General features: G+C 51.7%; 7 protein-coding genes across 7 annotated transcripts; 3 read left to right on the plus strand and 4 right to left on the minus strand.

Moving 5' to 3' along the window:
• Positions 1 to 3,049: 3,049 nt before the first annotated feature.
• On the plus strand, positions 3,050 to 6,995 carry Triagg1_256 (uncharacterized protein; the record flags this gene model as incomplete). Its single annotated transcript, XM_062897564.1, has 3 exons — positions 3,050 to 3,655; positions 3,712 to 5,965; positions 6,034 to 6,995. The coding sequence occupies 3 exons, from the start codon at positions 3,050 to 3,052 to the stop codon at positions 6,993 to 6,995; spliced, it is 3,822 nt and encodes a 1,273-aa protein (XP_062760606.1).
• A 940-nt stretch (positions 6,996 to 7,935) lies between these two features.
• Positions 7,936 to 9,575, plus strand: Triagg1_258 (uncharacterized protein; the record flags this gene model as incomplete). Its single annotated transcript, XM_062897576.1, has 3 exons — positions 7,936 to 8,036; positions 8,161 to 8,686; positions 8,757 to 9,575. 3 exons carry the CDS (start codon positions 7,936 to 7,938, stop codon positions 9,573 to 9,575), a joined length of 1,446 nt encoding a protein of 481 aa, XP_062760608.1.
• A 508-nt stretch (positions 9,576 to 10,083) lies between these two features.
• Triagg1_259 (uncharacterized protein) lies at positions 10,084 to 11,753 on the minus strand (the record flags this gene model as incomplete). The annotated part of the gene is made up of 3 exons (XM_062897587.1): positions 10,084 to 10,824; positions 10,890 to 11,351; positions 11,439 to 11,753. The coding sequence occupies 3 exons, from the start codon at positions 11,751 to 11,753 to the stop codon at positions 10,084 to 10,086; spliced, it is 1,518 nt and encodes a 505-aa protein (XP_062760609.1).
• A 3,030-nt stretch (positions 11,754 to 14,783) lies between these two features.
• Positions 14,784 to 16,533, plus strand: Triagg1_260 (uncharacterized protein; the record flags this gene model as incomplete). The annotated part of the gene is made up of 4 exons (XM_062897598.1): positions 14,784 to 15,381; positions 15,446 to 15,773; positions 15,887 to 16,365; positions 16,439 to 16,533. 4 exons carry the CDS (start codon positions 14,784 to 14,786, stop codon positions 16,531 to 16,533), a joined length of 1,500 nt encoding a protein of 499 aa, XP_062760610.1.
• Positions 16,534 to 16,658: 125 nt separating this feature from the next.
• Triagg1_261 (uncharacterized protein) lies at positions 16,659 to 18,623 on the minus strand (the record flags this gene model as incomplete). Its single annotated transcript, XM_062897609.1, has 3 exons — positions 16,659 to 17,018; positions 17,081 to 18,275; positions 18,334 to 18,623. 3 exons carry the CDS (start codon positions 18,621 to 18,623, stop codon positions 16,659 to 16,661), a joined length of 1,845 nt encoding a protein of 614 aa, XP_062760611.1.
• A 946-nt stretch (positions 18,624 to 19,569) lies between these two features.
• Triagg1_262 (uncharacterized protein) lies at positions 19,570 to 20,923 on the minus strand (the record flags this gene model as incomplete). The annotated part of the gene is made up of 4 exons (XM_062897620.1): positions 19,570 to 19,867; positions 19,907 to 19,935; positions 20,171 to 20,391; positions 20,464 to 20,923. 4 exons carry the CDS (start codon positions 20,921 to 20,923, stop codon positions 19,570 to 19,572), a joined length of 1,008 nt encoding a protein of 335 aa, XP_062760612.1.
• A 1,338-nt stretch (positions 20,924 to 22,261) lies between these two features.
• Positions 22,262 to 23,377, minus strand: Triagg1_263 (uncharacterized protein; the record flags this gene model as incomplete). The annotated part of the gene is made up of 1 exon (XM_062897631.1): positions 22,262 to 23,377. The coding sequence occupies one exon, from the start codon at positions 23,375 to 23,377 to the stop codon at positions 22,262 to 22,264; it is 1,116 nt and encodes a 371-aa protein (XP_062760613.1).
• Positions 23,378 to 23,936: the final 559 nt, after the last annotated feature.

Genomic DNA, 23,936 nt, shown 5'->3' on the forward strand with positions numbered 1-23,936 from the left:
TACGATTCTGAGCCAAAATCATGTTATTGGCCAGCCGCAGACAGTACGAGCATGAAATTGATACCAAGACTTGATAAGATGGAAACAAAGAGAAAACTGGGTAGAATAAAGGAAAAAGCAGCAGCGCTTACAAAGAAGACAAAGCAAAGAAAACAAAGGAACAAAAAAAGTCTCATACAAGCACAAGTACCACCTTTGGCTTGGTTCCAGCTTCTTGTTTCCCGTTCAAGTACTATTTTTGTTAGCGTCCTCGTTGGTGGCTTTGGCGATTTGGATCTTGAAGATGGGGACAATGCTAAAAAAGCCAATTGATGCCGAATCTCTGTTTGAGTGGAGCAAATCGCTTGATGGCGCTGCGCTTCGGAGGAAAAAGAGGATATCAAGAAAAAAGAAAAATGGGAATATGAAAATAATAATAATAATTGAACTCGTGCTGACGCCCAAGCCGGGGTGGTTGATGTTGAGCCTAACGCATTGATGACCCAAGGTGCTCGTATTACAGTACCTGTTGTATGAAGCTGCTCTGTGCTCAAGCAAGGTTTCGGTGGCCATCAGAAATCCGTCCACAACTTAGACTACCTTCGTATACAAGTAGACCATAGTACGGGGCAGTTAGTTATTGAGATCTGCCATTGGACAACCTTGAAGTTGCGTACCAACACACAATTGAGTTGGTCTAATGCCTTTTGGGCGTAACTTTGAAGACACGAGGCTGGAGACAGAGGCATGCCGGTTCTGGGTCTTTGAACGATCCCTGCATTAATACCGATCGCTCAAAGCTGCAGGGAGAGTTATCACTTGTCACGAAACGCCAGGAAAGGGGGACCCCGTCCATACGACAACATACAGTTGAATCTCAGCTCATTAATTTGCTGCAAAACGGTGGGCAGCCGTACTGTTTCATGATGCTGGGGCCGTTTTACGACACCCCGCTCTCATTCCATGCAATTTCCATTACCAGCAGCTCTGTCAGTGAGGAGTACGAGTATGCTTCCGTGAATGTTGAATCCATCTTTGGTTGTTTTCAAGCTATACCTTCTAATAAAGGATTGAATGTGTATACGAAATGCTACATAAGCGCCCCGAAGCAGCAAAATCCAATGAGCTGCATCTACCTACCCCTACCTGACCAGGGTTTGCTGGAATCGCTAGGTGAGAGGGATCGTGAAGCCTAGCGCCCTTGACGGAGACTATTTTCAGCGGCAACTGGCGGGCCGTACGCATGAAGACGGCTCTCTGACAAACAAGCACCCGAGGATTCTTTTCCGCAACTGCTAGCTCGGGTTTTGGTCTCAGGTCGACACATGGCCAGACGTGATGGAGCGCCGGGCTGGTCTCTCGCTGAGACGCGCTTTGATTATGGTCTGGGCATTCAACTCCTCCACCAACTGTGATTCGTAGAGTCTCACGGGACAGGGCAGTTGTCCTAGGGGGTTTCTTCTGGTTTGTCTATCTACGACTGTTTATTTCTTCTCTGCCCCAATCGCCCCATTATACAGGCAGCTTGGTATAGGTAGTTACTTACGAAGAATACTACCTACGACAAGTGGTAGACGAGGTGGCATACCCAAGCTTGCCAAGTTCAATGTCTAACGGCACGTAGAATTTGACACCGATGATTACTACTTCCAAGATATACTACCTCGGTGATATTTTAGACAGTGAAGGCTGCCTACTTGCCTGATGCATCTTCAAGTCACATCATTTACAGCAAAGCGACTTTCGCGCCAGCAGCATAACAAATACCTGTAACCAAACCACTGCGCGATACGCCGACGAAAATGGCAGCGCAGCTATACATTACCCAATTCTGCAAGGTCATTAGACGAATTGTATCTTCTATTTTATAGGTCCTTTCGCTCAACTTTTATTTCAAAAACAACTAAAACAAACGTGGCATGCTAGTTGGTACTATAACATAAAAGAGGTAGACGGCTCTGGTTCTTCAAGGGCATCATGGCTTCTCTCAATCTTCCGCAGACGCTCACATTCACGTTGTGACGCTCCAGCTGCAGGGACGGGATTGTGCACGGCGCTACAGAATACATGCTCCTACCCAGCTGGTACTACGTGCAAAAATGGATGGAAATTGGCAAATAAAATAATAAGTACGTACATTGACTTTATACTGCTAAGACAGCTCATCGACCGATGCCCTTCAAAGACTTGCGCATCGCTTCTGCTTCCCTTTGTATTCATCTGCACCTTATCGTCCTTATCGACGAAGCAAGGTACATAGGTACATGCCAATGTCTCCCCAACAGAAGGGTCTAGAAGCGAGTCACATGACCGCTCTCGTGATTTTTCCACATACACCAGGAGTACCTGTACCTGGTAGCCGCGCTTTTTGGCGGGCGGACAAGCCACCGCCGAGGTACCCCTGGAGGAACGGTACCTCAGAGCCTCGACTTCGTACAAAAAAGAGGTCCAGTAAGAGGTACGAGGTACGGAGCTCTGAGTACCGGCGGTGGTGCCATCAATTGGTGCCAATTGGCAAGCCGCCACTACAGTGGCTCCGCCCGAGCCTTGTTGGCTTCCTGAAAGCGTGGCATTAACTAGAAGCCCTTGAGCTCTTCCACCTCACCCTCAACAACTTCTACAAGCTTCGTTGTGCTATACTCGTACCTTGTGCTCCGGCTCAGCTCTGCCGCCTCGTCTCCTGGTTTTCCCCTCTGGTCTCTGGTATTCGTCGTCTGCGGTTGTCTCTACCATGTTCTAGACACCACGGACTTTTAAGCATCAGCATCAAGCTCGTCACCTAACCGTCTTGTGCTGCTACCCGCAAAGCCCAAAGGGCTATCTGTACTTGTTTGCCTACCAAGGTATCCTACAGTTGGTGAGTTTGCACAAAACACATATACAGCAGCCATTGAGCCGCATTCTGCCGTCGTTTCCCGGCATCCCGATGTGCCAATGGCTGTGTGCTTGATTCCTGTGCTCCCGTGCAATTTGCTGACGGTCTGCTGTTTCCCATGCTAGTCTCGGTGCACTCCCTGTCTACCGTATCCAGCGTCCTTCCGTCCGTGATCCTTCCGAGCCGAATTCTACAATGTCTTCCGAAGAAGCTGCCCCTGCTGGCGTTGCCAATGCTGGCGAGGAGTCTGTCGCCCAGCGTCTTCAACAACACCATGTGACTGTTGAGGACGTGCCGGATGACGAGCTGCCCGCCAAGTCGGCTGATGACGCATCTGCTTCTGGTTCTGCTCCCGCCGTCAAGGCTGCGAAGCCCAAGCGGGCTGCTCTCGATACCCAGTCACACGAGCTGTTCCCCGAGCTTGGAGCTCCCAAAGGCAAGGCCCCCAACGTTGCTCCCATCTGGGGCGCTAAGAGCAATGCCAATGGCGGTTCCAACGGTGTTTCTCGCTCGTCGACTCCGGCATCTGGCGCTGAGACTCCCGTTTCCCAAGCGCCCACTCCGGCCATGGTCATCCCTGGACGCAGAGTCGAAACAATTACTCTCGCTCCCCAGTTCCTCCGCCCCCGTTCCGAACTTCGACGCCCAATTCCGGATATCCTCAAGGACATCAACCGCAAGTCTCGTGCCAACATCACCATGACTCAGTCCCCCAATGGACACCTCAAGTTCATGGCTACTGGCCCTCAGGAAGTCGCCCAACAGGCACTCAAGGATCTAGTTGCCCAAATCGGAACAAAGGTATGTGTGCAATTCTGCGCAATTCGTTGTGGCCTTTGGCTAATAATGCTGTCAAGGTCACTGTCAAGGTCCCCATTCCCCAGGCTACCCGGGCATTTATTATTGGCAAGGGTGGTGCCACTATCAAGGCTCTCCAGGAGAAGACGGGTGCCAGGATCCAGATGCCCAAGGCCGATGAGAACCAGGCCGCCATTGATGACGATGATGAGGCTCTCATCGATGTCATCGTAGAGGGCAATGCTATTTCTGCCGCCTCTGCCCAGAACGAGATTCTCAAGATTGTGGGCGAGCGGGTTGCCAACGTCCAGACCAAGGTGCGGGGGATCCCTACCGCTTTCTACCCCTTCATTGCCGGTCCTGGAAATGCCCTGGCCCAAGCGATGGAGGAGGCCAATGGAGTTCAGGTCCGCGTCCCCACTCATCAGCTGTACTCATCCGCACCGCTTCCCGTTGCGCCGGCCCCCGGTCAGCGACCCGTGTTTGCTGCGGCCGGCGCGGATGACGAGCATATCCTGCTTGCCGGTGACCGTGCCGCGGTGCAAAAGGCCCGAGCTGAGATTGAGCGTCGTGCCGCTGAACTGCAGAAGCAGCTGGAGGCCGAGCAGCTTTCCATTCAACGAGGTCGGCACCAGTTCATTATCGGGCAGCGAGGCATCCCCTTGGAGGACTTCTTCAAGGAGACTGGCTGTGCCATCCTGTTCCCCTCCGAAGAAGACGATGATATGATCACCGTCGTCGGACCTCCCTCCCAGGTGCAGGCTGGTCTTGAGAGAGCCATGGATCTCGCCATGGGTATGCAAATGTCCAACATTGATATTTCAAGGTCTCACCGCAACGCTCCTGGCGGAGCCTTGGCTCACGCTGCCAACATCACCAGATACCTTCGTCAACGTAGGGAGATTGAGCGCCTTGAGAAGCTCTACAGCACCCACATTAACACTCCGTTCTCTCAAGACGGCGCCCTCCCCTGGGAGCTGTACTCTCGTGAGGGTAAGAATGCTATCCGTGCCCAGTCAGAGATTACTGCAATTCTCAATGGACACCCGCCGTCTCGTATGCAGACCGTCTCTATCGACCCCTTCTTCCATCAGCACCTGCGTAGCGATGTTACACCAAAAATCAAGAAGGAATTTGGTGTTCACCTCGTCGTTCCGGAAGCGTCAGAAGCCAACGTCCCCGTGCTTCTCGTGTTTGAGGGCCCTGACCCTGCTGAGGGTGCCTACCAACCTCCCCGCGTCAAGCCTACGGAAGCCGAAGCCCGCGCCTTTAAGCAAGCGCTGGATGCTGCCCAACAGCATATCCTTGGCCTCATCAATAACCAAGAGGAGCTTAGCGAGGTGGCTCTTGACGTGCCCGCCAAATTCCACGAGAAGCTGCGCCGATTCATCAAGAAGGAGCAGGAGAGCCGCGACGAGTCTCAGATCCCCATCCGAGTGGGGAAGCTTGGCACCACTGTTACTCTGCGAGGGCCCAAGTCTGCCGTTGAATCGATTGCCAGCAAGGCAACCGCTTTCATCGAGCAAGAAAAGATTGATGAGAAGGAACGCGGACATGTCTTGACTTTCGACTTCCCTCAGAAGTTCGCCAACCACCTCATCGGCAAGGGTGGTAGCAACATCAAAGAGCTCCGTGATCGATTCGACGTCGAGATCCAAGTCCAAGACGGCAAGGTGGAGCTCAAGGGACCTCAAGCCAAGGCTGAGAAGGCCCGAACATACATTCAGAATCTCAGCCGTACGCTGGCCGATGAGACAACCCACACTCTCAAGATCGACCCCAAGTTCCACAGGGAGCTGATTGGTGCTCAAGGCAGCCAAATCAACCGCCTGCAGACCAGATACAAGGTTCTCATCTTCTTCCCTCGATCAGCCAAGGCCGGCGATGAACAACCAGGCGCCGATGCGGCGAGCGACGCTGGCAAACCCCGTCGCCAGCAGGCTCCCGACGAGGTCATTATCCGCGGTCCCAAGAAGGGTGCCGACGAAGCCCGCGATGAGATTTACTCGCTGCACAAGTACTTGGAGGAGCACTCACACACTGCCACCATTGGAGTGCAACAGAAGCAGGTTGGCTCCCTGATAGGCCAGGGAGGTGCTGCTCTGGATGAGCTCAGACAGCAGACTGGCGCTCGCATCGACGTTCCAGCTGACCGCGACACTCCCATTGTGGAGATTCTCATCAGGGGAACTGCGACCCAAGTGAAGAAGGCACAGCAAATCCTCGAAGAGAAGAGAGCGGCGTTTGATGACACGATCGTGCAAACAATCGACGTGGATAAGAAGCATCACAAGGCCCTGATTGGAGCAAGTGGTAAGTTGTCAATTCCAACGATGATGATCAACTGGAAGAAATTTTTGAATCTAATACGAATACTTTAGGTGCCAACCTCCGCGACATTGTTGTCGGAGCCGGCGGTTCAGATGATCGCCGCGCTCTTGCCCGAACCATCCAGTTCCCCAAGCAGGAGGCTGATGGCAACATCATCAAGGTGGAGGGCCGCACTCAGGTGGTCCACAACATCATCAAGCGGATTCAGGAGATTGTTGCCGAGCGTGATAACCAGGTGACTGAGGTTGTGGACGTGCCAATCGACCAGCACCGATCGCTCATCGGACGAGGAGGTGATGCCAAGCGCCAGCTTGAGTCGCAGTTTAGCGTCTCCATCGACATCCCCCGCCAGGGTGACGGCAAGACGGGCGTCAAGGTGACTGGCCGACCCGAGAATGTTGCCTCGGCCAAGGAGCACATCTCCGGCCTGATCAAGCAGCAGCAGGGCGAGACGCTCCAGATCCCCCGTAACGTACACCACGTCGTGTCCAACAACGGCCAGATCTTCCGTCAGCTTCGCAACAACTTCCAGGTGACGGTGGACCACGCCGGCCAGAGCATTCCGGCCAAGCCCACGCCATCTGCCAGGGCTGTTGAGGGTTCTCTGCCCCTGATTACGGATGATGCAGATGCAGCAACCGATGTTCACTCTTGGAAGGTCGTCAGCGCTGAGGCGGGCGAGGCGGGCGAGATCCCATGGATCCTTCGCGGAACTGCCGAAAACGTTGCCAAGGCCAAGGACGTGATTCTCAAGAACCTGGAGCAGGCCAAGGCCAATGACTCTACGGGATACCTGATCCTCCCCGATCCTCGAACCTACCGTTTCGTCATTGGACCCAACGGCAGCAAGGTCAAGTCGATCCGCAACCAGAGCAACTGCCAGATCCAGGTGCCGCGAGACCAGGCAAAGGACGAGGCCATTGAGATTCTGGGCACTCGCGAGGGCGTAGAGAAGGCCAAGGATCTCATCCTGGCCGCTGTTCGGGAGGGCCAGACTAAGTCAAGGGAATAAAAGGTGATGGCATGAATTTCTTAGCGTATAAAGCGGATAAACTGGGAACGCCATGAACTCATCAGTTGATATAGTTCAACGGGGGGTGGTGACATTTTTTTTTTTTTTTTTGGAAGCCATCAACTAGGGCGATGAGGGAAAATTGCAATGTTGATGGAATACTGAAGGGGAAATGTATGACGGTGATTGGCAAAAATATGCCACGCTGAATGTGTCTAAATTGAATCTCCATTTACAGGCAGCTGATAGCAAGATCTTTCCCCCCCTCTCCTAAAGCGTTGAAAATTACAATATACCTTGGATATACTGTGACACGATGGGAAGTTATCAGCTGAGCAGTTGGCTGTTGACTATGACGCTGATGTGAAGAATGGAAGACATCATAGACAGTGGTGTGTAGTGTACACATGTGAATGAGCGTGTAAATGAGCACCTTAGCTTCTGCTACCTCATACCTAGTAGGAAGGATTGTATCAATGATTGAAATGGCTGCGTTAGAACATTACCGCTGGCTCGCGGAGTTAACGCCGTCCAATTAATAATTGCTTTTTCTTTTACCCCGAACCACACGTTTTTCTTTTTTTGAATTCATCCGTCCCGCTACCACACCTGAACGATGGTGGGGTGAGACAGAAATAGGGGACAGCGGCTGGGAGGAGGAAAAAAAGCCACATGCAAGGGACGAATACGATCCATCCATCCATTGATACCCGTGGACCTTTTTTCAACGGCCCTAAAAAGCCAACATACGCAACTCCTAGCGCTCAGCCCCCCCAAAACTCCAGCGTGAACAGCTTCCCCCAAGACTTTAACATCGGGCCACTGCAACTTTCTTTCTTTCTTTCAGGCGAGGCAGCACGCTGGCGCTTCTGGACTGGAAAGCACACAACAAAGGTTGGGACGTCTAGATCTTTGATTGAAGCAGAACTGGGAACTTGAGATGGTGATGGAGGCATCGGCAGCTGGAGGAGCGGCAGTGGCGCCGTGGGAGCTGGTTGGGCCAGAGGAGCAGCTGTTTGTGCTGATTACGGGTGCCAACAGGTAGGTAACAAGTGCTTATTATTCCTGTTCCAATGCCTTTTTGCCCTCCATATCCTGCAATGGAGATGTTGTATTCTATAATCATCGTCATGGGCATTTGCTAACTTGTCTGCGCGACACGCAGCGGCATCGGTCTCGGCACGGGACAGCGCCTGATCGACGAGTTCCTGGCGACGCGCTCCCTCAAGGCGCACCTGATCCTCATCCCCACGACGCGATCGCCGTCCAAGTCCCTGGCGGCCATCCAGGCCCTCCGCGCACACGCCGAGCTGGCGGCGAAGACCTCGGCGGCGTTGCGGTCCAGGGCGGGCGAAGGGTATCGCTGGCAGGACGCGACTCGGCGCATCCACGTGCTGAGCCTGTCGCTGGACCTGTGCGACCTGCCTGGCGTGTATGCCTTTGCGGCGCGGCTGGTGGGCGGGACGGTGAGCAACCCGGAGGGCCTGGAGGGGGAGTATCTGCGGGACGTGAGGATCCCGCGGCTGGACACGGTGATTTTCAATGCGGCGTATGGGGGGTGGTCGGGGTGCAATTATCCTTTGGCTGTGTGGAACATGTTGTCGCAGGGCTTGGTGCAGGCCGTGACGTATCCGACGTTTAAGAATTCGCTGGCGACGTGTATACTGAACGAGCAGCAGAGCTACGGATACGTAAGTTTGCTGATGTCTTTTCTTTTGTCTTACAAACTCTTGCTAACGGTTGTTGATTATCGATGTATAGCCCGAGAAGCCTGTCCTCGGCGAAGTCTTTTGTGCCTGCGTCTTCGGCCACTACATCCTCGCACATCAGCTTCTACCGCTGCTCTCTCGCCGCTCTACCAGCGAATCTCGCGGCCGCATCGTCTGGTCCTCCAGCATCGAGGCCATTCGCGACGTCTATAACCCCGACGACATGCAGTGCTTCCTCAAGCCTGCTGCATACGAATCTGCCAAGCGTCTTACCGATATCATCGCCTTGACGTATAGCCTCCCCTCCGTCCGACCGTTTTCGGGACCTTTCTTGAGCATCGATGAGGAATCGGGTGGGGATGCTGCTGAGAAGCCCGTCCCGCCGAAGATGTACGTCACGCACCCTGGTGTCGTGGCCAGCACGCTGTTCCCCGTGCCGTGGTTCCTGTTCTGGGCGTACGAGCTTGCTCTCGTCATTGCGCGCTGGGTTGGATCGCCGTGGCATCCTGTCGATGGCTACAGGGGAGCTGCATCGGCGGCTTGGCTTACGCTGCAGGACCAGGCGGCGCTGGACGAGGTGCAGGCAGATCGCATCAAATGGGGGAGCAGTTGTAACAGGCATCTGGAATCAACAGTGAAGAAGACAGAGGTCGAAGGCTGGGGGTGGGAAGGCAAACCAGAGACGGACGAGACGATTGCCGCCGACACGGCCAAGGGGCTGCTGCACAAGTCGGTGGGAAGACGGCTGGGGACGAAGAACGTCACGAAGGAGGCGCTGATTGAGTTTGAGGTGGAGGGGGCCAGGGCATGGCAGGAGATGGAGAGCTTGAGGCGGCAGTGGTCGAAGATTATAAAGTTGGATAAAAACTAGACATGATTTTGATACCTTATTTTTTTTGTTGCTTGCTTTAAGCCGTTATTCGCTGGGGATTATTTCCTTTTCACGCTGGGATATATTACACACAGGGAGAAACCTGGGATTGGTGGGAACTGGAAAAGGAGGAGAGGAGGAGAAAGAAGAGGGTATAAATTTTCAGAACGTGTCTGGTATCAAAGATGCGAGCGTAATCAACTAATACTACTGCCACCCTAAACATTAAACCAGGAACTAATCCTTTGGTTCTTAGCCCTCACTCTGCTGGCCTTTGAAAGATTTGGAGATGTCGGAAGATGACATATATACCCTTCCCCCCTTTTTTTCCTTCGCAGTGGCCACTCATATACACATTCAGGATATCAAGACGAGAAAGACGAGGTTTGTTGGACGGAAAAGATTCGGTATGAGGTTGTAGTGTTCGTGATATGTTTTTTTGTTTTTGTTTTCTCTTTTTTGTAGGCGTGAAGGGTTCTTAGGAAGTACATGATGGGGTTATGCCATCTCATGATTCCCCCTGATTGGGGTGCAGTCTCCGTAAAGCCACTTTATCTTTGCGCCCAAACCAGCCCAAGACGAGAACCAGGGGTGCCGCAGCCACGGCGAGGACAGCCTGGAAGATGAGAAACTTCTTCATGTTCTTGGGAGGGTTGCCGTCGGCTCCGGCCACGAGCGGGTCGCTGACAATCACGAAAATGGCGCCGAAGAACTGGCCACCGGCCCAAGCGGCGGTGGACGTGACTTCCGGGCTGATGGGGTGGCTCAGATCGGCGAGAAACTCGACGGCGATGGGCACCAGGGCGAAGCACCCTGCGCCGATGATGGCGAGGATGACGTACGGGCCGGCGAGGCCGCGAGTCTCGGGCATCCAGACGAAGACGATGAAGCACACGGCCACGATTGGAATGATAATCTTGATCGAGAGCAGGAAGTGCTTGGTGCGGTCGAGGATGGGGGACGTGATGGCCGCGGTAACGAGGCCGACGACGATGAGGACTGCGCCGCCAATGCCTGCTTGGTCGTCGGTGAAGCCGTATGGGACGAGGATCTGGTTGAGGAGACTGGACACGGCGTTGAAGAGGCCGACGTAGACGGAAAAGGTGCCAAAGACGAGCCAGAGTTCGAGAGAGCGGATGGCTGTTCGGATGGCTGGGAAGAGAGGCATCTTGGGCGTTTCCGAGGAGGCTCCTACAGGGGTGGGTGGTTTGGCGGGGATGAAGAAGGCGGTAATTGAGCAGGCAGTGGACTAGAGGCTGTCAGTTCCAACTTCTTTTATCTTTATCATATGAGAATATTCAAGCAAGAGCTTACAATGATTGCGACGTAGAGCACCATCTGAGAAACGTCGCGAGACGAGTTCACCCACAGAGGGTTAATCAGCTGTCCAAGGGCTGCACCCAACGGATTTGCTAAACTGGCTAGAGCAGTCGCAGCCACACGCCCACGATGAGTGAACCAAAGATCGGAGTACTTGGCGGGTGTGGCAAGCACAAATGGCTGGGCGAAGCCGATCAAGATCTCGCCAACCATTGCGCAAGCGTAGATGCCACCCGACTTGTTGGTCGAGCCGGCGTAACGGATCCAGTTACCGACGATGAGCAGCACGGCAGCGGACATGAAGCCGTACTTGAACCCGCGGTTGACGATCCAGATGGACAGGGGGAAGATGGCTACAAAGGAGAGGAAGAAGGCGGTGCTGAGCCAGTTGATTGCCGAGGAGCTGACGTTGTAGTAGGCGGCAGAGTTGTCGACGACGGGAGCGTAGGTGAGCCACTGGAGACGGTGTTAGCTGCTGTGCTTGGAACTCGGACGAAATGAGCGTGAAGTTGTTCCATGTTTATTCGTAACTGCTCCACTTACCCCCCAGGACACCATAATGTTCATGAGCGTGAGCTGGATGAGGCCAAACCACCGCCGCTTATACGTGCGGTACTCGGTCGACGTGCCATTCTCGACATCAGGATTCCGCTCGTCGCTGCTGAGGGTATCGCGCTCCTGGAGGCTAAACTCCTGCGACGAGTCTTTCTTGGAGCGCCAGAAGCGCGGGGCATCCGTGCTGCCGGCCGAGTTGGACAGCTTGTGGAAGACGCCGCTGCGGGGGGTTTCGACGGTGTCGGCCATTGTGGGATCAGTGGTTGTGATGCCCTCGCCTAGTTCCTTTGCGGCGCTTGCCATTGTGCTTTTGTAAGATGTAAAACTTCCGGAGGCGACCTTTTTTCCTCCTTTATCTGAAACAAACGCCTTCAGAGGGCTGTCGATCTGGCGGACTGGCGCAAGTGCCAGGCAGCTAGTTTCACGCTTCAGATACTTTGAAGCAGTTGCCCGCCCACTGCCTGTGTTGGTACCCCGGGAGGAGAGTTGGACATCCACCGCCTCGGGTTATGCGTCTGTTATTGCCCTCATCAACTTGATTGATATTTTCAGTCCAGCCTTGTCCCTGTCTTTTCTCGTTGAGCCCCGAGCCTCGGATCCTGTTGGCGGTTTGGTTCGTATGCGGGGGCCTGCCAGCGATCACGCAGTTTACGCAATGCGAACTGCAAGCCTCTCTACCATGACATTGGCGATCGGCCTTGGGAAAAACAAAACCAAGCAGCACATGAGCCGACAAAAGGGCGCACGAGTTGAATGGACGGAGAGCTGCAGCCACCAGAGAAAGGCTATTTGAGGTGTGGTATGTAAATATGCGAGGACGGAGTGATGGGCACGAGGGAAATAAAGCTCTGGCTGGGCACTTGTTCGGACTGGACCAACATGGATGGAACCTTGAAGCCAAAGAGCTGCTCTTTACAGGCTGCTGCAGTCGCTAGGATTGAAATACGCGAATCACCTCGGAGGGCTGTTTAGGCGGTTTGGGTGGCTGCTGGAGGACATGCCGGGATTGGATTAGCGGCCAACGGCATGGCTTGCATAGCGCTGGGGAACTTTTTTTTGGTTTGGGGCTGGTGTCTTCCAAGGTCTAGTATGTTGTCTCAGTATCGACTCAACCAAACCAACATCTCTTCTTCGCCGTGATTCTCGCCGAGAGACGCCACAGGGTGCTAAGCAGACAGCCACGGGGAGATGGAGTACGAAGTTGCCAGCTACTGCTTCACGATCGGCTCGAGTCTATTTTGGCATTGGTCGAATTGCTCTTCATTTCACATGCCACCTCCGCTTGACGTCCTGCAAGAGTGTCCTGCGAGACAGCCGAACGAACCCTGCACGCGAGCAAGCGAATGTTGGGGAACCACGGGGTCGGAAAGGCTGGCGAGCAGCCGAATCCCGCGTCTGTCGACTGCTGTTGATTCTATTCTGTTGCAGCAATGGTTATGGTCCATTACTCGTGCTTGCAACGTTTGCAATCCTGATGCTTCAACACCCTACCAAGCGGTCAAAGCAAGACGTCGTGGAGCTCTCCTAGCCCGTGGTGTCCGTCAAAGATCTGTGACATCGTCAAGCTAACTGCGTGTGACATCCATAGACGGGCACGGACCGTCCAGCTCCAGCTCTGGACCTCGAGCCACCAATGCCGCTAGCTGCGACGATACGATGCGGAACCTCGGAACAGGGACATGGAACGGCTAATTTCCATCTTTCACAGTGATATCTAGCTGTCTGGCGCCGGATTCGCCAGTCCTCGTGCCAATCACAGTCGCTACAGCCCGTTTGCCAAGGAGATAATCTCCTGGCGGCTTCCAACCGTGTGCTGGTACTGTAGGATCCTGCCGCAGGAGACCTTCTACTCAGACCAGATGAAACTGCGTGTCCTTCTAGCCACCAAGCTGGAACATGTTGGTGCCGTATCTAGCGTCCTGGTGCGTGTGGAGAAGCGGCGGGGATGGCACCAAAGTCGGGTCAGGCGCCGGTGGGAGGGTTGCAGTTCAGTTTACAGCACCGAGATTCGCTGCGCTGCATGGCGTCCAACTGCATCGCAGATGAGGCGTGATTGATTGCTGGTGCTTATCATGGAGGCGGGGGGCCGAAGCGACCGCAACCCGACGTGCCACCGACTGGTCGAGCGAGATCGAATCATTGGCTGGCCGCTGATTACGAGGGATGGAATCTAAGATGTCCGGACGCAAGGGGCGGCAAAGGATTCGCCTGCAAACTGCGCCTCGAATGACGATTGCTACCATGGTCTTTACTCGGGGGAAAAACTGAGGATTTGTGTTCCCTGGGTTCCAGAGAGTTGCCAGTACGATCACGGAGATGCCATGTCCAACGACGAGGCAATTTTACCATTGAGCCTTCTTCTTTCCTCGTTTGAGACATGTGGTCTATTGCTACCATGACTGCAGGTCGCCTGCGGAATCGGAATCCCAAAGTAAAATTGAGGCTGCCATCGTCATGGCACAATATATGGCAGCAGCATGATATGTGGTTGATGATGATGCTGTCCCCCCTTGGTTCAACAAGCACTTTGAAACCCGATGCATCAAACTAATAGCCATCAGTCGTGAGCAGGATGTCTTTCAACTCCTCTTCCCTTGGAAACTGTCGCAAATGATGGCATTTACCCCGAACGGACTGATATTATGCGACAAGCAATCAAGCATAGAGTGATCAAACTGATAAGCCAGTTTGGTTCGAATAAGCCATCTGTCTCAGTCTTGTATAATTACGAAATTTCGGCTTGCAAAGAGGACGTGTCACACATATCGCGGAGATTGCCTTGTACTCATGGACTGGCAGTGCTTATCCCGTTCCATCGATTTCATGTATTACAACATGATGTTGGCGGGGCAAATTGACGGGCAGTCAGACATTTTCCTGTCTGTATGATTAGCCCAATATCCACCGATATCTTGAAATGCGGCTATCTTCCAAAGATCTCCAGTTGTACAGACTCTTTCGAAAGATAATTTTCATCCATCTTGTGAACTAGCTCATTCTACAAGTCCCCCAGCCATACGGAATTTTTGGTGGCAACGCACGCTCATCATATGAGGATCCAGACTTTGCCCTCCGTGTCTTGCCAACGTCAACTGAGACATGGAACAGGGAGCCATGTCTAATCTGGCGAACGATCCAGATAGTCGGACTATACTTGCCAGTGATAAAAAGATGAACTGAGACCCCCCCTTTTGCAGTCTGTGGACAAAGTTATTCTTTGCGTGATTTCCATCTCAGAGTTGATGTTCGATATACTACTTTTGCCCAATCTTTTCTGCAAGATATCTCCCATCACACAGCCCTTGGATCTATCAAGTTTCATACTGAGCGAAAATGGATCAGCCAGAGGACAAATCGCCTGATAAAGCTGAGCATGAAAATGCACTAGAACTAGCAACGACCGAAAGCACCGGCCAGACTATCGAGCTGATCCAGCTCAACCCTCAAGCCGTGCCTCGTGATATTGGACCTTTTCAGATCATAGCCCTCGGCTTCAACATCCCCAATAGCTGGGCGGGCGTCGCTACCGCGTTTTCGGCTGCTCTAACAGGCGGAGGTCCTGTTTCGCTGGTCTATGGCAACTTCGTCATCACGGCCATGTATTTGTCTGCGGCCGTCACGCTCGCTGAGCTTGCGAGTGTTTATCCGACAGCAGGCGGACAGTATCACTTCACGAGCATCATGGCGCCTAAGAGGTTCAACCGATCCATGTCCTACATCTGCGGCATGATAGCGACGGTTTCGTGGATCATTTGTTCCACAAGCGTGGCTAGTATCACGAGTTTGTGCATTGCTTCGATGGCCGAGTTTTACAGCGGATACAAAGCGAACGCCTGGCAGCTGTTCCTTATATCTCAGGGGCTCAACGTCTTTGCCCTAGGCTACAATTTGTTCGTGCTGAAACGGACTCGATGGATTCATGACGCGGCGTGTAAGTCATTTCTTGTTTGGCACTCAACAAGTGCATCATGGATTTGCTCATGATGTAGAAATAGTCTTCCTGACTCTGTCAACGTTTGTCACTATATCGATCGTTTGCCTTGCCCGAGCTGATAAGCAGTCGTCGACATGGGTGTGGACCAACTTTGAACCGTCGTCAGGGTGGCCTCCCGTGGTATCCTTCTTCACGGGACTCACTACTCATGCATACATGTTTGGAGGACTGGACTCTGCTCTCCATCTCGCAGAAGAGACGCTTGATGCTTCCAGGACGGTGCCAAAGGCGCTCATGTCTACAATTGGGATCGGCTTCTTTTCCGGCTTTGTCTTTTCTGTGGCCATGACATATTGTATCCCCAGCTTGGATGTTTTTGCCAATGACCCGTCAGTTCCCTACTGCCTTTGTCCTTCTCTACTTATAGTAAACGTACAAATTACTGACCAAGGACATGCGAAATTGACAGGGTACCGATATATAAACTCTGGCGCATAGCTAGCAGATCCGATACCGCCGCCACAGTCTTTCTCATTGTTGGCATCGTAATCTTCACATTCATCCTCGTCGCCACGCAGCAAACAACGTCTCGTCTGATTTGGGCCCTGGCCCGTGACCGCGGTTTTATCTGTTCCTCTCGGTTTGAGAAGTTATCTGACAAGCTTGGCAAGATCCCTGTGGCCGCCCTTATTCTCGACGCGGGTCTGATATTCGCGTGCGGATGCATTAGCCTGGGCTCCACGGCAGCGTTTAATGCGCTTGTCGGGGTGTTTTCCTTGATGCAGATGATTTCGTTTGCGATTCCGGCTGCGCTGCTTATATATCGCAGGAGAAGCCAAAAGGTGCTTCCTCGCAAGAGAGCATTTAAAGTGCCCGAGATACTGGGTTGGGCTTGTAACATTGGAACGGTTATTGCGGCGGCTATCGAAACCGTCTTCTTTACGTTTCCGAGCGTTTTGCCAGTGACTGGTAGTAATATGAGTAAGTTGGTAACTTATCAGATGGTTTGATTCGCATTTTGAAGAGCGAGATGCGCTGACATTTCGTTTTATAGACTACGCCGTGGTCGTTTTGGCGGTTATTGCAATTGTCATGGTTGGGAACTGGATCGCGTTTGCAAGGAAAAATTATCAAGGCCCAAGGATATGAGTTATCTTGTAAATAAACTAAGAATCCTTTATCAATGGATATCATAACTCGTCTCGGCGATACATGCCTTTATATAACAGCGAATTTGTAATCTATAGCGCATCTTTCTACTCCGTCTCTCAAGTCTAGTTACTCTGCTTCGTCTTCTTGGACGAACAACCACAGAGATTGAATCTCGCGACGCTAGGATCGTGGTCGCTGACCTGGTCATCGTTATTCTGCCAGGTATTTAAATGCAAATGTTCATACTTGGCGTCCCGGTGAAGTCCTTCGCTCACATACATGTGATCCAGCTCTTCGGTGTTCATGTCAAACAGGTATGTATATCTCTCCACGGGATCAATTCCGACAACTTCGTCAAGATCAGTGAGACCGGATATTGAGGAGAATGTGGTGAGAGGGTCGACTTGGGAGTACTCGTTGAAGTCACCAGCAACGAGGATATTGGCCTTAGGATCCTGGCTGAGAATCTCGGCGACAAATTCCTATAATCCTCATGTTAGTACTTCAGTACACTTCAAGTTAAAAAGAAAGATCCAGAACATACTGCGACGATATTGGTCTGTAAAGTCCGCTTCTCAACTCCTTGGTTCACAGGCGGACGAAGATCCCCTGATAGAGAAGTTGAGCCGCCCTTGCTGACCAGATGGACGTTGATGGTGAAAAAGATCTTTTTGGTGCCCTTGACGGTCTTCCACATGGCTGCTAGTGGCTTGCGGCTGCTATCCCAGGCGGTGTTGAGAGGATCGATTCGACCAGGATTGAATTTGAGCTCCGGGCCGTCGACAACCTCATTGACGTCGAGACTTCCGCCGAGATTGGGCTTGTACAGCTGAAGGACATCAGAGCGATAGAAATAAGCCTGACGAATGTTGCCACCAGGTTCTCCGCCGTCTTTGTTATTGATGGGGCTAATCTCTGCGAAATCGTAGACGATGCCTGAAGCCTCTTCAATCTTGGATGCAAGCGTGGAGAGGGTCACGTTGGCGTCAACAATGCCGTCATTCTTGTTTCCAGAATTGTCCTGTACTTCTTGGAGGAAGATGAGATCAGGAGTACGCAGTTTGTTCACGATGTGGTCAACGACAAGCGGCAAGTGAGGGGAGTCGGGCATCAAGTTTTCGGTGTTATAGTCGCCAACGGTAATACCGAGACAATCACCAGTGCTGTTGAAAGAGACAGCGGGAAAGTCGGTAGTGGCATTCTTAAGGGGAGAAAGGTGAGTAAGAGGAAGCAGACGGTAGGATCCAAAATCATTGTAGACGACACCGGTAATGTCGCCGAGGTAGTCGCCCATTCGGGTGTCGAGCGGGTTCTTGGATCCGTCGAGGGGAGTGCCAATGGTGATGACTTCGGGATTAGCATCGCCCTCCAGCATAGTCAGACCGCCGTGAGCATTGAGACCCGTGACGGGCCAGTTACCCCGGATGTAGACGTCGCCAAAGTTATTCGGGCGACTGATTTGGTAGGCATCTTTGATGGTGACGTACTCGCCTATAAGACTCTCCCAGAAATCAAGGCCGTATAAGTCAGGCTGGAGCTGGGGATTCGCGCTCGAGATGTTGGCCACAGCATTGGGAACACCGAAGATTCCTCCTTGATCTAGGCTAGAGAAGTCCTTGGTTGGAGGAAATGAAGTGTCGACGCCGATGACGAGTGGCTTTACTTGGTTTCCGGATGAGACGACTTTGATGTTTGTAGGCTTATTAATTTCAGTCAGGTAGATGTAATTGGCGTTTGATCTAAGTTGTTCAGTCTATTAGTGTCGCGAACGAAGCGGTGAAATACGATTAAACGCACCGATACTCTACAACTAGACCGTCTAGAGTGATGATGTCGCCGACTTTCACCGTGTTTGCTGCAGCGCTATTGAAGACGAAGAGGCCTTCAGAAGTGACGGGATTCTCATCAGGCTCCGTCGATCGAAGAAAGATGCCATTGCTGTTAGTTGCCGTCACAAGACCCTTGATGTCGGTGACAGTCTTGTCTTTGAACGGCGAAATGTAGCGGTCGCCATTGATCTCGGCAATTGAAATGGCAGCAGCCGAGCCCAAGACGGCTGCGAGAGCGACAAACGACTTGACTGCCATTATGCTGTCGAGTGATGCTTCCGTTGCCTCAGCGGTGAGAATCAATCGAGGTGGCCGCAGACGCCTTTTTGTTCTTACATCGCCAAGATGTTTATTCGCATTACGCGCGTTTCTATGTGTCTAACAAAGTACTATTCAATACATTCCACGGCGGACTAGACCTCTCAGGCCTGGAACATGGCCTTCTTGGCGGCTTTGCGCAGCGTCTATCGACCTGCCCGTTCAGAACATCGATAACACCAGATCCATTCATTTACATCATGTTTTGCCCGAATATCGGATCGGCCACCGACGCTCGGGATCAAGCTCCGGGAGCCATGCCCGATTCTGCAGGTACCAAGAAAAAGAGCACGACTGACAGGACATGGATTTGGGGCGATGAAGCGATAGACCGAGGCAGTGAGCTTCGGAGCTGAGACTGTGTTAGCAGGGACTCGATTGGCTTGGCATTGAGGTTTTCAGGTGGCGGCTTACCGGGACTTTTGATGGCCTTTTGCTTGACCGACTGATAGAATGGGGAAGACGGCTGAGACGGTGGGGATTATTGGAGTCGACAAGATAAGCTTAACGGTGATGCTTGAGCTAAAACTATTTTGTTGGCTAATTGAGTGATGGAGAGGGAAACGAGGGCTCTTTATCGCTTATTGTCACCAATTGAGAATGACTCTGGGGCTTCTGGCTGTCCGCTATATGCCTGCTCTCGTCTTCATCGGGCCTCATTTTATAGTCTGACGTCCAAATGCAATTCAATGCTTCTTGAAATAAAGATAGATACACCAGAAGCTCCATAGGTAGTAACAACAGCTCATCCTCTTCTTTCCAGGGTAGTGGTAAGTCTTTGGGTCTCTTCTCGAGTTATTAAATACCAAGGCGAGGAAGATGACGCTCCAGATTGTTCGGTCCAATGCTATTATAGGGGCCTGCAAACGAGATCCTAATGGCACTTTCAATCAAACTCCGGTATTAGCAAATTCTCACAGACGATTATACCGGCACCTTCGGCAACCCAGAACGCGACAATCACGGCATTCGTAGACGCAGTCCGACAGCCGGGCCTGACACTGATCGCATCGAACGGGGCCGCGGCGAGATCTCCAGCTCCGATGCGCGCACTGATGGTTTTGAACCAAGTTGTTTCTTGCTTGTTCCACAAGAACAACCCGCTGCTCTCTCTCCAGTTGACGTCCATCCGCATCCCGATCAACGACAACATTCGCTCGACCGACCAGCCGATTTTCATCCCACTGATCACATCTACACGTTTTCCACTTCATTCCACATACGTAGCAAAACTGAGCGCCGCAGCGGCATGCTATCGAGTTGTTAGTCGGATGTGATTATGAGGGAAGAGATGTCGCGATATACATACTTATATGGTTGCATCCCGTGCTCAGGTCAACTAGCGTACGGCATGAGTAACACCTCTGCCAGCCATTCTCCGACGCAATACGGAGAACCTCCAATGTTGCCGCATCTTCAGGACAGTGATCCTTATGAGATTTGCCCTTGCAAATAGTGCAAGTCTTCTTTCGGCATTTTATACATACTGCTTTGTCTCCCTGAATAGACTGTTGAGGAATAAAGGCCGAACAAGAGGGCCGATAGCAGTACGTCCTATTTGGCGTACTGTACTCCAACTCCTTTGCTCGATACTCTCGAACCAGCTCTGCCGGAAGGAAGATCTCATTACTTCCAAGAGGAATTGATTGGCCACAGCATCGAGGAGGAAAGAGAGACTCATCGCTCATAGCCGCTTTGAAGAGCCTTGCTACGCATGAGCGACAGTATTCGTGTGAGCATGGACATTGAACCGTCTCAAAGAATGAAACGTCTGCCATACAGGCGACACATCGTCCATTCATAGTGGCTGAGGATGATTGGCCTGCCCACGTCGTCTGCCTGGACGAAGGCTCGCCGACAACCGAAGACCGGCCATCGTCAACGCCATTGTATAGGGCGGCAAGCTTCTGAAGCATTCCATCTTCGATAACTGTGTCTGGTGTGGCTATTACCGGTACTACCGCTGACAGTTGCCCATGAATCGCATATTCTCGGTCACGTACAGCTTGCTGCTCTTCTTCAAGATGATTCCTGATGAAGTCTCCATCGGTCAAGGCGGCATGAGCCATGCTACGGCTCATGGCGTGGTCGGAATATGTCGTACCCAGAGACTCGAGCTCGGAACAATACAGTTGTAATGCGAGCTCAGCATCAGGCCGTTCCACTTGACGACGCTGAGCATCCTGCAGCTGAAGCTCAATGATCAAATTCAGAGTTTCTTGGTCAATCTCGTTAGACATAGCTGTAGTTAATTCTAGGCTTGCCGTTTGTTTATCAGTCGTTTCTTGGGAGAGTCATGGGATGAGGAGAAGAAGCGGGGGTGAACCTCTTGATACTACATGCAGCATATATATTGACTGATACGAGTTGGTGTGACTCGAATTCGCCATGCAGGCGAGACACCGTCATTCATTGTGGAAGAAATCTGTTGGACGAATTGATCGTGGAACAAGTGAACGTTTTCACCAATCATCCATGGTTAATATATACCCATGTCGGTGATTAACGCCTTCTTCTGAACTGGTTGTGTTCGTTATTACTCCACGAGACTAGGATTAAAAGATGTAAGCTATTTCTCGTGAAACTGATGGGGATTACGAGATTGGCATTGTGCTTAGGCATACAATGGAAGAAATATAATGTCTCGCATCTGGGGGTAGCCGTATCTTAAAACCGCCTGTCTTCTATTACACGTACGCTGCTCCGCCTGTTGGCGGCAAAGCCGCTCACCAGCGGTTGTTTGACGGATGCTCATGAGGCAACCCGCTCTGTCTGCAATACTTAAATGAAGGATAGTGACACTTGCAAAGAGTTGAGCAAAGCTATATACACCTAAACATTTGCTTTACTCTTCACTGCAATCATGTCGAACGGCCAAATTCTTCTTAAGCGAAACTCCATATTCAATGGCAAGGACAAAGACTTTTACGCAAGCTGGGAGAATGAGCATGGTCAGCAAGCCTTGCCGTGGGCATTAGCTACGGGTGTTACATATTACGCCCAGGTAAATTCCAAGATATGCCATGCTCTACTATGAGCAATGGTTCTCCTGTGATTCTGTTTCAGTTTGTGGTAAGAGTTACGAGGTGACTCTTTACGGAGATTGGAGCTGACAATGTTTCTAAAGATACACTACATTCAGTCTTATGATCCTAACCTTTCTACTGACGAATTGGATGGGGCCATTGAATACAACATTGACCCAAGTGCATCAACTGTGGCCGATAGCCCGTCACGCGAGGCTGCGAGTGCTGCTTATTATAAAGAACAAATCGTGGTGGATGAACGGCGACTCTTCAACAATGACGCCTCCTCTCATTCCAAGCACGTTCCAGAGGTAACTGTTAATGGAACGAAGATAGTTATGATTGAGAATGGTAGGGTAATGCGACCGATTGATGAGCGATGGGTAAAGCTTTGGCAGGAATATCTGATAGATATGCGTCAGCTCAGTGACGAGTATAGAAACACCAGAGACAAGAATGAGAGCTTAAGCTTTTGAACTTGACGTTGTATAAACGCTTCAATTGACAGCTAAGGCTAATATGTATAAGAGGGAGAGAGCTTCTCTAGTCCAACTATGACAAGGTATGAGGAACCTGCTTCCTCAGCCACTTGCTAATGTATTGTTGTATCTCTCTGTTATTCTTCTCGATTGCCATCATATGTCCATTGCCACGTATTTTCTGGTCCGCCAGATAGACATGTTCTACAGGAACCCCTGCGTCACGGAGAAACTCAGTCGTCAGATGGTCGTATCCTGCATGATACGATGCTTCAGCGGTCACCAATACAACAGGAATATGACCAAGATTCTCGAGACGTCGTATAGGATACTCTTGCCGAGGACCCTTCATCAGACCCGCGTATATTCCTATCTCCTCTATCATGTCTTCGCCTCGTGTCGGCAACATTCCGTACGGCAACTTATCGGCATCTTCTTGTAATGGTGGATCATAGCGTAGCGGTGTACTCGTAATGCCAAAGGGATGTATCAACTTGCCGACAATCTCAGGTCGGGAGTTGAACGGCGGACAATCTGGATACTGGAACGGTGGGCCATGAGGTTCCAATGCCACGATGCCACAGACCAACTCTGGACAGACATCGGCAGCGTGCCATCCGAGTGGCCCTGACTGAGAGTGAGTGATGAGAAATGCCGGGCCGATCCCGTTTAGCAGTGCCTTGATTGCCGGCCTGAAAAGGGACTCGACCTTTGCGTAGCTGCCGATATGTCCGACTTGGCTGGCGTAAAAGGCGTTGAATACGGGATCCCCTCGCTTCCCGGAGCCGGGCCACTGCGTATGGAGATGTGCCCATGGCGAGTTTTCAGGTTGAGGCGCAGTAAAGGCGGCCTCCAGCTCCTCGACGGTGTAATGAGTAAGATCTCCAATGTCCGCTGCATGATAACGAGATCGTCCTACTCCTGGCTGATCAACCACGTAACACTCCCAGTTGTCTGCGGCCTGGAGCATGGCTAGGCCAGGCCGATTATCCGGTGTTGCCTCCCAATGTGTCCCCGTTTGGGCTGCACCATGTATGAAGACAATGGCAGGTTGTCCAGGAACTTTCTTCCCGTAGCGTCGTACGCACATGGATCCGGTCATATGCGTTCCTCGGTCATCTTGAATGTATTCACCGCCAACGTAAAATACAGTCGCTTCTGGCTGTTCTTGACCATTACTTGACGGCATCGTATAGTTGTGATCAGTTGTGATCTGAGAGATTTCGATGGTGAAGTGAATCAATTTAAATGCAGCTAATGAAACTGCATATAAGCATCCTTCAAGGAAGCGGCCGTCGACGGATATTTAAAACTGCCCGATATGGTTCCGTCAACTCGTCTGCATAATGTTGATAGATACTGTCTTGAATTGTCGTGTTCTCATTATATAATACATAGCGGAGAAGCTGAGATGAAGGCTGTTCACCTTGAACCAGGGCTTATTACCAAAATAGTCAAAGTTCCCCGTAGCGGCGGACTTTATATTCCCAAGAATTTGACGATGAACTACGGGTCACCTTGGCATCGGCATCGAGAACCGGCCGTAAGCCATGTAGAGTATTTTCCCCGACACTTGCATATCAACTACATATCTAGCACAATTTCGACTCTCCATTATGGATTTGTATAGTACAACTAATGCATACTTTGATCTCATGATATTTGGTTCAACACGGAATGAAATATTTGTTTAGTGTAGTTTATGAGTAGGCTATGGGGAAATTCAGGCGATCTGCCTGCTATGGTAG

The sequence above is a fragment of the Trichoderma aggressivum genome, assembly GCF_033847375.1.
Source record: "Trichoderma aggressivum f. europaeum strain CBS 100526 chromosome Unknown scaffold_001, whole genome shotgun sequence".
In the NCBI taxonomy this organism is placed as follows: domain Eukaryota; kingdom Fungi; phylum Ascomycota; class Sordariomycetes; order Hypocreales; family Hypocreaceae; genus Trichoderma; species Trichoderma aggressivum.